Here is a 14,138-nt window from a genome sequence, read left to right on the forward strand (position 1 = left end):
CCAGACAACCCAATCCAGAAATGGGCAGAAGACCTAAATAGACATTTCTCCAAAGAAGATATACAGATTGCCAACAAACACATGAAAGGATGCTCAACATCACTAATCACTATAGAAATGCAAATCAAAACTACAATGAGGTATCACCTCACTTCAGTCAGAATGGCCCTCATCAAAAAATCTACAAACAATAAATGCTGGAGAGGGTGTGGAGAAAAGGGAACCCTCTTGCACTGTTGGTGGGAATGTAAATTGATACAGCCACTATGGAGAACAGTATGGAGGTTCCTTAAAAAACTAAAAATAAAAAAAAATTTAAAAAATAAAAAAAAATAAATAAATAAAAACTAAAAATAGAAGGATAAAGAAGATTTGGCACATATATACAATGGAATATTACTCAGCCATACAAATTGAGTTATTTGTAGTGAGGTGGATGGCCCTAGAGTCTTTCATACAGAGTGAAGTAAGTCAGAAAGAGAAAAACAAATACCGTATGCTAACACATATATATGAAATCTAAAGAAAAAAAAAAGGTTCTGAAGAACCTAGGGGCAGGACAGGAATAAAGACTCAGACGTAGGGAATGGACTTGAGGATACGGGGAGGGGGAAGGGTAAGCTGGGACGAAGTGAAAGAGTGGCATGGACATATATACACTACCAAATATAAAATAGATAGTTAGTGGGAAGCAGCTGCATAGCACAGGGAGATCAGCTCGGTGCTTTGTGACCACCTAGAGGGGTGGGATAGGGAGGATGGGAGGGAGACACAAGAGGGAAGGGATATGGGGATATATGTATATGTATAGCTGATTCACTGTTATACAGCAGAAACTAAAACAACATTGTAAAGTAATTATACTCCAATAAAGATGTTAAAAAAAAAGAAAAAGAAATCACCAAGGGACTTCCCTGGTGGTCCAGTGGTTAAGACTCTGCTTCCAGTGCAGGGGGCATGGGTTCAATCCCTGGTCAGGGAACTAAGATCCCACGTGCTGCATGGCACAGCAAAAAAAAAAAAAGTACCAAGACCTAGCTGTGAGTGCTAGGCTGGTTCCTGGATATCAGGGCTGATTTCTCTTTCTCACAACAGAGACACAGAGATACAGGCACTTGTGATGGGAGGGTCGGACTGGTGTTGGGGCAGGAAGGAGAGGGTTCATTTAAGGGCTCCAGGAAGCCCTAATTCTGCCACGCATTCAAGCTAGTTTTTTTTTTTTTTTGAATTTTATTTTATTTATTTTTTTTATACAGCAGGTTCTTATTAGTTATCTGTTTTATACATATTAGTGTATATATGTCACTCCCAATCTCTCAATTCATCCCACCACCACCGTCACCACCCCTGTCAAGCTAGTTATTTTTTATCTTTCTATCTGAGCTTTATGTATCATGCAACATTATGACAGGAACATGGGTAAGTTAAACAAGGAAAAAATATCCTCCAAAATTCTCAATGCCCAGTCGTGTTAATCAACTGCATTTTTTCCACCTCTGTTCCATTTATGTCAATGCACTGTGATATTTTACACAGATACTTATTTATATCCTGATTTTCCACTTACATTTTGTAATAAAGCCTTTCTAAATTGCTGGATAGTCTCCACAATTTTATTTTCCAGCCCCTAGTATTTCCTTCAGGTTGTTCTAGCAAAATGTACTCACTAGTAATCCTGTTCTTGAATTAAACATAAAGGAAATTTACTACTGTTTGAAAGTATGACTTTAAATTTATTTTGAAAATGATTGCAGAGAATAAAATATTGACAAATAGATGAAACTGGTTAAAAACATCACTGAGCAGAATGCTCTGGATTTTGACGAACAAAGAGGAAAACAGGGCAGTTCCCCTTAATTTCAGATAGATAGGTATTTTTGAATTTTATTTTATTTATTTTTTTTATACAGCAGGTTCTTATTAGTTATCTGTTTTATACATATTAGTGTATATATGTCACTCCCAATCTCTCAATTCATCCCACCACCACCGTCACCACCCCTGTCAAGCTAGTTATTTTTTATCTTTCTATCTGAGCTTTATGTATCATGCAACATTATGACAGGAACATGGGTAAGTTAAACAAGGAAAAAATATCCTCCAAAATTCTCAATGCCCAGTCGTGTTAATCAACTGCATTTTTTCCACCTCTGTTCCATTTATGTCAATGCACTGTGATATTTTACACAGATACTTATTTATATCCTGATTTTCCACTTACATTTTGTAATAAAGCCTTTCTAAATTGCTGGATAGTCTCCACAATTTTATTTTCCAGCCCCTAGTATTTCCTTCAGGTTGTTCTAGCAAAATGTACTCACTAGTAATCCTGTTCTTGAATTAAACATAAAGGAAATTTACTACTGTTTGAAAGTATGACTTTAAATTTATTTTGAAAATGATTGCAGAGAATAAAATATTGACAAATAGATGAAACTGGTTAAAAACATCACTGAGCAGAATGCTCTGGATTTTGACGAACAAAGAGGAAAACAGGGCAGTTCCCCTTAATTTCAGATAGATAGGTAAGATGATATCTTATATGAAAATGGACAAAATTCAGAATCAGAGGCCATTTCTGAGTTTCATATGATTTTCTTTTTTATGTTTGCCATAATTGTGTATTGATATTTTTGTCTAAAGGAATAAATGGTAGCATTTTCAATTTTTAGTCTGTATTTCCAAGAATTCTTTATAATAAGATGGACAGTACCTGTTCCTTGAAAGTTTGAAAGACATCTCCAGCCTTTGTTTTATGTATTAGATACATGTTATTAGATACATTTGTGTTTATAAATTTTATATAATCTTGTTTTATCCTTTTATCATTATAAGATATCCATCTTTATCTGTAGTAACATTTTTTGTTTTTAAGTCTATTTTGTCTGATATTAGTATAGCTACTCCAGCTCTCCTGTGGTTTCTGTTTGCATGACACATCTCTTTCCATCCTTTTACTTTCAATCAAATGTGTCTTTGAATCTAAAGTGTGTACCCTGTAGATAACATACACTTTGATCATGTTTTTTAATCCAGTGTGATGATCTCTGACTTTTGGTTGGATTGTTTAACCCATTCACTTTTTAAAAAATTTTATTTATTTTTTATTTTATTTTTGGCTGCGTTGGGTCTTCATTGCTGTGTGTGGGCTTTCTCTAGTTGCAGGGAGTGGGGACTACTCTTCATTGCGGTGCGCGCCATGTCACCTGCATTGGCAGGCGGATTCTTTTTTTTTTTTTTTTTTTTTTTTTTGCGGTACGCGGGCCTCTCACTGTTGTGGCCTCTCCCGTTGCGGGGCACAGGCTCCGGACGCGCAGGCTCAGCCGCCATGGCTCACGGGCCCAGCCGCTCCGCGGCATGTGGGATCTTCCCGGACCGGGGCACGAACCCGTGTCCCCTGCATCGGCAGGCGGATTCTTAACCACTGCGCCACCAGGGAAGCCCTAACCCATTTTTTAATATTAATGTCTGCCATTTAACTTTCTGTTTTCTATGTGTCTTGGGTCTTTAATGCTCTCTTTTGCATTTATTGTATATTTTCTAATGTAGCATTTTAACCCCAGTAGTTATTTTTTTCACTATATTTTTTGGATTTTTTTAGTGGTTGCTGTAGGTTTTACCATATACATTTTAACTTATCAACATCAGCTTCAGATTTATACTAACTTAATTCCCATGATATAAAGAAATGCTTTCGGTACTTCCCTGGTGGTCCAGCGGTTAAGACTCCATGCTCCCAGTGCAGGGGGCCTGGGTTCGATCCCTGGTCAGGGAACTAGATCCCTCATGCTGCCACTAAAATATCCCGCATGCTGCAGCGAAGATCCCACGTGCTGCAACTAAGACCCGGCACAGCCAAATAAAAAAATAATAATAAGTAAATATTTAAAAAATAAAGAAAAGCTTCTGCTATATAGCTCTATTCCCTTTCTCCATTTTAAGCATTATTTGTGTATTATCAGGTCACATATTATGTCAATGTTATAAACTCAACAATACATTCTTAAATTATTACCTTACCATCTGTGGTCATTTCCTTAGCCCATTACAGCTCTACTCACACCCAACTCCTTTGTGCTGTTATTGGCAAATATATTACACATATGTTACATTTCTTTGTGCTATAGACCCAACAATACACTACCTACATATTATTTTATCCAGTTGCTTTCAAAATCATTTACGAGAGTAAAGGAGAAAAAAACTCACTTATCTTTTATAATTACCTACTTTTATCAGCGCTCTTTGTGTGGATTTTAATTGCCATCTGGGGTCACTTGCTTTCAGCCTGAAGGAATTCCTTTAGTATTTTTTGTAGAGCAGTTCTGCTTTGTTTTTGAAAGCTTTGCTGGATATAGGATCTTTGATTTACATTTTCCTTCCTGGGCATTTTTCACTTAATTATTACTTTTTTTGGACTGCGTTGAGTCTTTGTTGCTGTGCGCGGGCTTTCTCTAGTTGCAGTGAGTGGGGGCTACTCTTCCTTGTGAGGCACAGACTTCTCATTGCAGTGGCTTCTCGTTGCGGAGCATGGGCTCTAGGCGTGCGGGCTTCAGTAGTTGTGGGGCACGGGCTCAGTAGTTGTGGCTCTAGAGCGCAGGCTCAGTAGTTGTGGTGCACGCGCTTAGTTGCTCCATGGCATGTGGGATCATCCCGGACCAGGGCTTGAACCCGTGTCCCCTGCATTGGCAGGGGGATTCTTAACCACTGAGCCAGGGAAGCCTTAAATTGTTTTTTATTATTTGTGAGAGTTCTTTAAATGTTGACCTCATAGCAAATTGTTGAACCATGTTTTTTGAGCATGTCAGACACCCTTACACAAATACTACAACTAGCTTTCCCTAGTTTATACTTTTCAGTTTTGCTAATTTTTGGACATATTATATATTTTAATTTCATATAATTATAACCAGAAAGCGTTGCATTTTCTTCCAGTTCTCTTAGGCTTTTCTTCCCCATTCTTTCATTACTTAAATCTTTAGCTAATTTTCTTCTAGTTGTTTTTGGTTTTTGCAGTTTAAATCGATAAATTGTATTTATGGCTTTAATTTCATTTCTTCATATATTTACGAAATTGCTCCAGTTACTTTTTTTTTTTTTTCTTTTGTGGTACGCGAGCCTCTCACCGCTGCGGCCTCTCCCGTTGCGGAGCACAGGCTCCGGACGCGCAGGCTCAGCGGCCATGACTCACGGGCCCAGCCGCTCCACGGCATGCAGGACCCTCCCGGACCAGGGCACGAACCCGTATCCCCTGCATCGGCAGGCGGACTCTCAACCACTGCGCCACCAGGGAAGCCCTCCAGTTACTTTTTAATAACCTTTCCATACTTCACTGTTTGTAACATCACTTTTATCACTTGTAAAATGCTGATCATTGTATCTAATATGCACTGGGAACTTATTATGTGCTAGACAGTTGGCCGAGACTTTTCTCTTCATATCTATTTTAATATTGCAGCCATGAGTTAAGTATCATTATCATCCCCACTCAAGGACATCCCTGGGTTTAAGGAGATTTAGTGACTGTCTCAAGGTCCCACAGTTAGGACATGGTGGAACCAGGTTTCTGACATATCCAGCTCCATGACCAAGTCCATCCTCTGAATGCCTCTGTAAATTCATATAGAGATGAATAGATGTAGATATATAAATATAGGTATAGAGAGATACAGATATATTTTTAGATTCTCTGTTCTGATACACTGATATGAGCTTTTATTATTGGGCTAATACCATGCTATTTTAGCTTGAGGCTTTTAAAAAATTGTATAATACTTCACAATATCTGGTAGATTATTCTTGCAAAATTATGCCAAGATGCAGGTATAGAAATGTTTATTATTGTAAAACTAAATAGACATAACACTTGGAAATACCCCAAGTGTCCATCTAAAGGGGAGCAATTCAGTAAATTATGATCCATCCTTACAATGGAATCCAGTACAGCCACTCAAAGACTGTAGTAGATTTGTAAGTTCTGATGTGCAAAGAATTCCCAAGATATAACTTAAGGAGTGTTTTACAAACTCATCTCTTTTGTGTAGATGAAAATAAAGGATTATATTGGCATAAACATTTTAGGAGAGATACCCCGAAACTCTTCATCAGTTCCACCTTTTCATGTTAATACATATGGACTTAACCTTGTTTTTAAAGGAAATGTATACCATATATCAAATTTATCAAAATAAGTAATAAAGAACCTCCCCACCAGTCTATTTAGTTGACATATGATTTTATTTAAATAGCTGTGATTGATGAACATTTAGGTTGTCCAGTGTTTTTTAGTTTAGTTTTGTTTTTTTAATTTATTTTTGGCTGCTTTGAGTCTTTGGTGCTGCGCATGGGCTTTCTCTAGTTGCGGTGAGTGGGGGCTACTCTTCGTTGCAGTGCACGGGCTTCTCATTGCAGTGGCTTCTCTTGTTGTGGCGCATGGGCTCTACGTGAGTGGGCTTCAGTAGTTGTGGCGTGCGGGCTCAGTAGTTGTGGCTCGCAGGCCCTAGAGGGCAGGCTCAGTAGTTGTGGCACACAGGCTTAGTTGCTTTGCGGCATGTGGGATCTTCCAGGACCAGGGCTCGAACCCACGTCCCCTGCATTGGCAGGTGGATTCTTAACCACTGTGCCACCAGAGAAGCCCCTTATCCAGTGTTTTATCATTACAAATGTGCTGTGTAAGACATCCTTGTGCCTGTAACTTTTCTTACATTTGTGAGAATATCCTGACCACACTATCTTCATTTGAGTTGTTTATATTTATCCTTTTTACTAGAATGTAATCTCCATGAGGACAAGGATTTTTATCTTTTCAATCACTGTAATAGATTGTTGTTTGGCAAATATTCAGTCCCCACTCAACTTCCCCTTGGGGTAAGATATACTTTCCTATTCTGTTGACTTTGAACTTGGCTGTGTGACTTTCCTTAGCAAAATGTGAGTAGTCAAAACATGAGACCTTAAATCTGCTTGTGCAGCTTGGTTTGGCTCTTGCACTGCCATGATTACCACAAGAAGGACTTCACCAGGTAGCTGCTGCCCCTTTAGTCCAAGTTCCAGAACGTGACACGAGAATCAGACCTCAATCCAACCTGAAGTCTAGGGTGAAGCAGAGCCACCTCAACCAACCTGTAGACCCAGGAGTGAGAAAAACAAATGCTTACTATAATCCACTGAGTTTTGGGATATCTTCCCTAAGTACCACTGCAGCAATAACTGACTAATTCAGTACAGAGATGTGGAGAGTATTGTAACAAAAGCCTAAAATATGTGGCATTGGTCTTAGGATCAAAGAAATTGTTTTTTGTGTTTTTTTGGCCACAGCGTGCGGCTTGTGGGCTCTTATTTCCGTAACCAGGGATTGAACCTGGGTCCTCAGCAGTGAAATCACGGAGTCCTAACCACTGGACCTCCAGGGAATTCCTTATTTCCTTGTCCTATTGCATTAGCTAGAACTTCCAGTAGGTGTTGAATAGGAGTGGTGAGAGGGGATATCCTTGTTCCTGATCTTTGTTTCTTATTCCTGATCTTAGTGGGAAGGCGTCTAGTTTCTGACCATTAATTATGACGTTGGCTGTTAAGTTTTTATACATGTTCTTTATCAAGTTGAGGAAGTTTCCCTCCATTTTTAGTTTGCTGAGGGTTTTTATCACAAATGGGTGTTGGATTTTGTCAAATGCTTTTTCTACAGCTGATCTGATTATATGATTTTTCTTCTTCTTTTTTTTTTTTAACATTCATTGCTTTTGAAATGTTGAACCAGACTTGCATACCTGGAATAAATTTCATTTGATCATCATAGATAATTCTTTTTATACACTATTGGATTCAAGTTGATATTTTGTTGAGAATTTTGGTGTGAAGATCCGTGAGAGATATTAGCTGTAGTTTTCCTTTCTTGTAGTGGCTTTGTCTGGTTTTGGTATTTGGGTAATGCTGGACTCAGAGAATGAGTTAGGAAGTGTTCCTTTTGCTTGTATTTTCTGGAAGAGATGGTAGAGAATTGGCATAATTTCTTCCTTAAACATTTTATAGTATTCATAATGAAACCATCTGTGCCCAGTGCTGTTTTGGAAGGTTATTATTCATAGTTTCTTTAATATGGGCCTATTCTGATTATTTTTTCTTGAGTGAGTTTTGGTAGATTGTGTCCTTCAAGGAATTGGTCCATTTCCTCTAGGTTATCAAATTTATAGGTATAGAGTTATTCATAATATTCCTTAATTATCATTTTCTTGCCCACAGGATTCATAGTGATGGCCCCCTTTTTTCATTTCTGATAATAGTAATTTGTGCCTTTTCTCTTCTTTTGTTAGTTAACCTGGCTAGGGGTTTATCAATTGTATTGATCTTTTCAAATAACCAGCTTTTGATTTTGTTGATTTTTCTCTGTTGATTTTGTTGATTTTCTCTATTGATTTCCTACTTTTAATTTCTTTGATTTCTTTTCTAATTTTTATTTTATCTTTTCTTCTGTTTGGATTTAATTTCTTTTGTAGATCATAAGGTAGAAACTTAGATGATTGATTTTAGATATTTATTCTTTTCTAATATATGTATCCAATGCTATAAATTTCCCTCTAAGCATTGCTTTCACTGCATCCCAAAATTTTCATAAGTTGTATTTCCATTTTCATTTAGTTTAAAATATTTAAAATTTTTTCTTGAGACTTCTTCTTTGACCTGTTTGTTACTTAGATGTGTGTTGTTAAATCTCCAAATATTTTGGGATTTTTCAGCCAACTTTGTTATTAACTTCTAGTTTAGTTTAATCTCATTGTAATCTGAGAACATATATGATTTCTTTTAAATTTGCTGAGGTGTGTTCCATGGCCCAGATGTGGTCTATCTTGGTGATGCTTCATGTGAGTTTGAAAAGAATGTGTATTCTGCTGTTGTTGGGTGAAATATTCTATAAATGTTTAGTGAAGTGTTGGAATTGAAGGTGAAGCTGGAGTGGGCTCGAGAGAGGGGAGAGGATGAGACTCACACTGACGACTAAGGTTAATGAAAAGCATTATGTTTATTAGCTTTATAATATGCCACCGTATTTATTCAACCATTTAGGTCGTTTCTAATTTTTTCAGCATTTTGATGTTGTGATACCTCCCCTTGTACATAGAAGATGAATTGCTGGGTCAAGGAGTAATAGTTTTAACATTCTTGTCACGGTAAATGGATGCTGCTGTCATCCCTTTTCTGCCAAGCCAAACATTTACACACACACACACACACACACACAACCTGCTCATTTAATGCACCTAAAATGGTATCTTGTTCTTTCAATATATAATTCTTAGATTACTATTAAGGCCAAATGTTCTTTCATATATTTCTTTTAGCCACTCATGTTTATCTGAAGATTATCTGTTCATGTCTTATTACTGGAACCTCCCCTCGCTTCTCCCTTCCTCCCCCATCTCATCCTTCTTGTCTCAGTTTAAATGTCACTTCCCCAGAAGTCCTCCCTAGAAAACCCACCGGTATCACTCCTAGCAGCCTTTCCTTCCTAGCACTTGTGTGTAGCTGCATACCTGTTTTTGAGATTTACTGAATTTCTGTCCCCACTGGCACCCCACACCCTGGGAAACTCCATGGGTTTGTTGCTCCCTGTTACAGCCCAGGGCCTGGTGCCAAGGCTTTAGAGGATGTGTGCTTTAGATTTATAGCTGCTGTAGGAATAGGATCTTTGGTCCTTCATATTTTCTAACTGGACTTTGCTGCTCTACTGGAAAACCATTCGTTGTTGTGTTTACTTTTTCTCATTAGCTGTTGTCAGGCTCCTTATCAAGCACTTACTTGTTGTCTAACAGCTTCTCAGGGTGCCCTCCCAGGGACCTTGACCTTGCACACTTTACTGGCAGGGCACGGAAGGCACTTGCTGGGTGTAGGGAGGGGGTTTGGGTCACGGGAGCATCACCAACCCAAACATCTTGGGGACCCTGTGGCCCGACTGTTGGGCAGGGAACAGGACCATCTTGCCCCCGGGACCTCACCCTCTCCTGTCACTGCCCGGCAGCCATTTAGCCTTTTAAGTTTTCTGGGTGCACAGGTGGGTCACTCTGCACAATAACTGGGTGGACCCTGGCCAGACTTGCAAAGGAATAAGAGAATAATGCTGGCAGCCAGTTTTGTCCCTTATTTTAAAGGATACAGTAGGCTTGAAAGACAACATTGATAAAGCCTGTTTTAGTGTGGCTTTAAATGTTGGGGTTTCTTTTTCTATCTTTAATTAGGACTCAGGACTGAATTGTATCATAAAATGTCCTTTTAGCATGCTTTGTACCACAACAAAGCTTAGAACCACATATTTTAACAACAAAAAAAGAGCAACAGGCATAAAGGAAGAAACAAAACTACTATTTGTAGATGGTATAATTTTTAACCACAAATTTTAACAGAACTGAGAAATTACAAAATTACTGAACATTACATTCAGAGAAGTGGCTAGTTTTGCAAATATATAATTAAAAATAACTTTCCTATGTAAGAGCAATAACCAACTAGAAAAATATAATGAAAAAAACTATTTACGGTAACAAAATTGTGTAGAACTTACATGAAGAAAATTAGAAAAACTTAGGAATACCCTAATCAATGAAAAGGTATGTTTCTGGATAGGAAACAAAATTTGTAAAGGTAATTTTCCCCCAATAGTACTGATATATAGGATTTAACCTATTCCAATCAAAATACCAATGTAAAACCTTAGGAAATCTAAGAAGAGCAAGACTGATCAAGAATCCTTAAAATGATGCACCACAGGATCGGTCCCATGAAGGCACCGCTGGCCTTGCCTCTGGCAGACAAGTCAGGAAAGTCTGGGTATCAGGAGGCCAAAGAGAACAAATATCCACTACAATGAGGACACTGGAACCCTGTCTCCTGAGGGGTAATGTGAGCTAGCTATTGGAGACATAATTTCTAAAAGTAAAGCACTTTGCTTGTGAGGTAGTGACCATCCATTGCCAAAGGTCTGATGGGAAATACGCATATGGCAAGTTTACTGACCAGCCATGGATCCAAGCCAACGTCCTCCTCCTCCTCTTGGGGTTTCCTTCCTAGCAGGTTTTCTTCTCGACTCAACAGAGGGGCAAGATTCTAAAGAGCTTTTCCAGGAGCAGGGCTGGGTGGCCAGGCCTGAGCTACCCAAACTTCTTTTGGCAAGGGAAAGGCATGAGAGAGCTGTGTGAGCAATTAACTGCAGAACAAAATACAGTGAGAACAGTAGACACTTTTAAATTACGCTGTGAAAAGGATTTCTGTAAAACAGTCACTTTTCACCACAAACTGCAAATGTTATTGAAATTCATCGTTAGTTTAGATCACATACAAATGACAGAGTAAGTCCTTGACATTCACTTGCTGTATTTTCCTAAATTCCAAAGTAAACAATCCCTTTCAACTCTCAGGCTTTAAGGGTATCCTTAGAGGGTTATATGAGTTGCTAATAGAAGCTGTTGACTTAAAAAATCAGTAGTTTGGTTCTTTTAGGGGAACACAGTTCCAGATAAGGACCTTTACATTATTTCTCAAGAGTGAATTCCTATGTGGGGGAAAAGCTGGATATACTTTCAGGACACTCATCACTCTTCACCTTGAAGGTAAGCAGCCCCCAGACTCATATTTCAAAGCATTTTTCAGGGAAGGGATCTGTGACCTGTACATTGTTATACAAGTTCACAAAAGAAAGCTCTAGTCCAAAAAGCCTGGTTGCTAACTGAGGTATAGCCCTTGAGGATGTTTTTGTTTTTTTTCTTCCCCCCTGTGAATTTTCTAAAAACTTGAGGTTTCAGCAAACATGGGTATTTATCCAATTTTGGCTATAATGAGGTTTTCTTATCTGTATCTTTTCAGATAGCCTGGGAATTCAGAATTCCTTAAGGAATATTTCAGGTTGAGGCAGGACCATCAGACCTTTCCCGATCCCACTTCTGTTTTCGGGTCTTACATGCTGAATGGGTTTTTTCATGCCGGGTACAGTTTGACAGCCGACCAAACCTCCTCCCACACTTTGTACAACCATATGGCCTCTCAGCCTCATGACTCTGCAGATGAATCACAAATTCTTTGTTTCCTGGGAAGGTTTTCCCACATTCTGGACACTTAAATATCTTCTCCCTTATATGGATTCCTTCATGGCGACTCCGATGAGAATTCTGACGAAAGTTTTTCCCACACTGAGAACATGAATAAGGTTTCTCTCCTGTATGGATTCGCTCATGTTTATTAAGGTTTGTTTTATGATTGAAGCTTTTCCCACAGTGACTACAGTCATAGGGTTTTTCTCCAGTGTGAGTCCTCTGGTGGGAAATAAGGTAAGAACTTTCATTAAACTGTTTCCCACACAGTGGACAAGTATACCATCTTCTTGTTCTCCGATTTCTGGTAAGTGCGATAACACTGATATCCACATATTTTGAGAGTTCCTCTAGTGGAGTATCATTTTCGATGGTAACTAAAAGATTTCTCATTTTCCTTTCCTTTGGAATGGATGTATTTAGTCTTTCCTCTTTCTGGCAATCTGGAGGTTGCTCAGAGACCACGGAGCAATCAATTTCATTATAATCTGAAGACTTTTCTCTCTGATCTTCATTCTCTACAGGTTCTTTCTGAAGATCTTCACCCTCAGGATTACTGTCACTGACTGGTGAAACAGAGAGAGAATTTAGTAACTATGGGCTATGATACCAGGCAGGAAAAAAGAAGTCAGATTTCTCATGAAACAATAACCTTGAAAATCAGAAATCTGAGGACTGGCTGATAATTGCCATCAACACTTTTCCACCCTTAATGAGGGTGGGATACATGACTGATAAATCTTTCCATACCCCATAATGCAAGCACACAATCCTCTTTTTACTTTTCTTTAAAAATTGGAATGAGTGGGACTACATTAAAAGATTTCATTTGTTTGTTTTCTGAATAAGCACCAACTACTCACTCAACAAGTTCATACTGACCTTATATTCTGTGTAGAGCACTGAGCTAATAAGGACCAGGGGATGAAGGACATAAATACTAAAGGGTACTACTTGTAATTTTTAGGAGGCTAGTAAGTGAATGGTAAGATGAGTTACTTCCAGGTTTTCACTACATTAAATATTAAAATATTATAGTATTAGGTAATAGTATAATATCCAATATAGTGAAAAACTGGAAAAATTCAAATGACCACAACTAAAGGAGGTATAGCATATTCACACAATGAATTGTTATTTGGACACTAAAGGATTACTACAATTGATAAAATGAAACTATGGTAGAAGTCAATAGTTGTCATTGTTGGAGAGGAAGGAGAGTAGTGACTGAGCAGGGGGCACAGAGGGATTTCTGGGCTGTTAGGAATAGTCAATTTTGGGTGTGGTTAGACAAATGTGTACATTTTGTGAAAATCTGAGCTGTACACTTAGCATTTGTAGACTTTTCTGCATTTGTATTTCCCAAAAAAAGTCTGTGTAAAATAACAAATTATAAAGACTAGGCAACAAAGTGAAAAAAAAAAAAAGTATGCTCTGAACAGGTGTGTGACAAGGGACTTGTCTGACTCCAGGCAACTTACTGAGATTAAAGGATGAAATCAACCATTTAGATAATGTGACTGAACCTGAAGCTAGAATATGAATCTCTGCTGGATTTAGCAGTTTCACACCAATAGAATTTTTTCTTTTAAATTATTTCTTTTAACGATTCCCTTAGGATAATGAAAATGCTGGGTCAAAGCACATGCCAATTTTTATCACAGCTCTTGGTATGAACTGTTATACTGCTTTCCAAACAAGCTGTACAAATTTCAATACAATCATCAACATGTGGTTATCAATTTTACCTAATCTTGCTGGCAGTAGATATAATTTTCAAATATTTAATAGGTATACAATGGTTTCTCATTGTAGCTTTACTTTGCACTTTGATTACTGCAAACTAGTAATTTATCTATTGGGCTGAGACTTTTATAAATTTAAATAAATTTTATATATTACAAATCTTAATCTCTTTATCACTACTGATATATTAATGGAAGTCTCCCTCTATAATAACTCCGCAACTTAAAACCAGAAAAAAAAATTAGTCTTAAAATCTGATAGGGCTTCCCTGGTGGCGCAGTGGTTGAGAGTCCGCCTGCCGATGCAGGGGACGCGGGT

General features: G+C 38.1%; 1 protein-coding gene across 7 annotated transcripts in view; it reads right to left on the reverse strand.

Annotated features, from left to right (window-relative positions):
* Window positions 1-6,262: 6,262 nt before the first annotated feature.
* The window catches only part of ZNF200 (zinc finger protein 200), a 17,430-nt gene continuing 9,554 nt past the window's right edge, over window positions 6,263-14,138 (reverse strand). For 4 of the 7 annotated variants that reach the window (XM_007121493.4, XM_007121492.1, XM_007121491.4 and 1 more), the window contains exon 5: window positions 10,354-12,640. In XM_007121493.4, the coding sequence (XP_007121555.1) occupies window positions 11,886-12,640 (755 nt within the window). In that variant the 3' untranslated portion in view covers window positions 10,354-11,885. Of the gene's footprint in view, window positions 7,123-7,276; window positions 7,977-10,353; window positions 12,641-14,138 lie in introns of those variants that run through there. The other 3 variants (XR_008619370.1, XR_008619369.1, XM_024123644.3) reach the window with 3 other exon arrangements.

This window comes from Physeter macrocephalus, chromosome 14 (assembly GCF_002837175.3).
Source record: "Physeter macrocephalus isolate SW-GA chromosome 14, ASM283717v5, whole genome shotgun sequence".
In the NCBI taxonomy this organism is placed as follows: Eukaryota; Metazoa; Chordata; class Mammalia; order Artiodactyla; family Physeteridae; genus Physeter; species Physeter macrocephalus.